The sequence below is a fragment of the Martes martes genome, assembly GCF_963455335.1.
Source record: "Martes martes genome assembly, chromosome: 11".
Taxonomy (NCBI): domain Eukaryota; kingdom Metazoa; phylum Chordata; class Mammalia; order Carnivora; family Mustelidae; genus Martes; species Martes martes.
In genome coordinates, this window is record NC_137899.1 from 18989424 (window position 1) to 18991065 (window position 1642).

Consider the following 1642-nt stretch of genomic DNA (forward strand, 5'->3'; position numbering starts at 1 on the left):
TACTTTCTAATCCATCATGCACTTCTGCTTTTTTTTTAATTTGTTTTATTTACAATGCCAACTTTCAAAAGATCATTAAACTAAAGTTAACTAGACAATAAACCAGGCAGAAATCACTTTACAAAGAAAGGGAAAGCCCAAAATACCACCTTCTATGGAGACCCCACAGTTCAGATTTATTTAGAGCAAAGAAAAAAAAAAAAAAACTTGATCATACTAGAAGAAACTCACCCATAAGTTTGGAATCTGTACTCAAACTCTACATGCAAGGAGGACAATATTCTGCTTAACCAACTGATTTCCTGCTGTCATTTGTCTGTTGTGTGTCTAATATTAACCATCATAAACAGAGCAGTACAACTAGTATTTGGAACAATCCTTACAGTGTTAGTGTCAGGCATGACATTTCACTTCTCTTCACACCACTGGTTCTCTTTACATACCTGGGCTTCCTCTTATTCAGTAAAATCATTTTTGATATTGAAGCTCTTGCAGATCTCCTCAGATTTCCCCTTGATCATATTGACAACAGCCTTGCATGTAACATCAAGCAAACCTTTGATGTCTAAGTAGTTCACAGCCAGAATAAGTTCAAAAAGTGTTCCTTGGTCAACTTTCAGGAATTCTTGGTCCCAAACAGGGATATCATCTGTCCACTTTTCATTGTTCTCATCATCCTTGGGAGGAGGGGGGTCATGCTTGTGGTGGGTGCACCACTGAATGACCTTTTTTAATATTGCTGCCTTAACATTTGGTAGAAGAACTGGGTCATTATCTCCTTCATCATCCATTCCCAAATCTTCCAACATGGTCTTGATAGTCACAGACTGTTTGGCAATTTCAACGTCAACTCCAAATATCTCTCTATTGGAACACTGCAATTTAATTGAAGGCGTGGTCCTCAGTCTCAGGTGGACTGCAGATTGGAGGCTGACAAGAACAGAGCGGCCTCTGTGACAAGAGGAGAAAGGCAGAGAACAAGGCCACTACTCATGCACTTCTGCTTTTATTAAAACAAAATAAAAGGGAATTATTAGAAAAGTAAAATAAAAAAACAAAAACAAATCAAAATGCAAGTTAATTTATTCATCATTAGATTTAACAGACATAAAATTACTCTGTCAAATTACTATAAAAGATTCTGGACACTGACTCTCAATTGCCATATTTATCATGAACCTGTAACACATAGCTCATGACTGCTCTCTGCCCATGGACCACAGTTGGAATAGCCCTGATTGAAGAAGAGCTCTAACATTTTTGATGATGTGCTTTTATCAGCCGAAAAAGAAAAATGGGATGAAAATGTATTTTCATTTATCTGTAAGTTATATATATACCTGAAATTATTAATAATATTCTAGATGCTTAGATTTTAAATGTCCTGTATCCTGATAATCTCATCCTTTCATTAGTTAACACACAAGGTACAATGTACACTTGGAAATAAGATTTGTTGTCCATATGTTGTCCATACCACGTGTAGACTCCTAGTCACCAGTAACATTTTTTTTATCATTTAACATTATTTGGGCTGATATTTTTCATATCTGATTAGATCATTTTTTTATTTTTGTCTTATAATACATTGATGAAGTCTTATTATCTTCTTAGGAATGTTCTCCTCCATCCGTGGCTTCTA

The 1642-nt window shown here is 35.5% G+C and overlaps 1 protein-coding gene across 1 annotated transcript; it reads right to left on the reverse strand.

The window, feature by feature from the left end:
- Positions 1 to 455: 455 nt before the first annotated feature.
- Positions 456 to 809, reverse strand: LOC308352750 (S-phase kinase-associated protein 1-like; the record flags this gene model as incomplete). The annotated part of the gene is made up of 1 exon (XM_080819099.1): positions 456 to 809. One exon carries the CDS (start codon positions 807 to 809, stop codon positions 456 to 458), a length of 354 nt encoding a protein of 117 aa, XP_080675225.1.
- Between the last annotated feature and the right edge of the window lie 833 nt (positions 810 to 1642).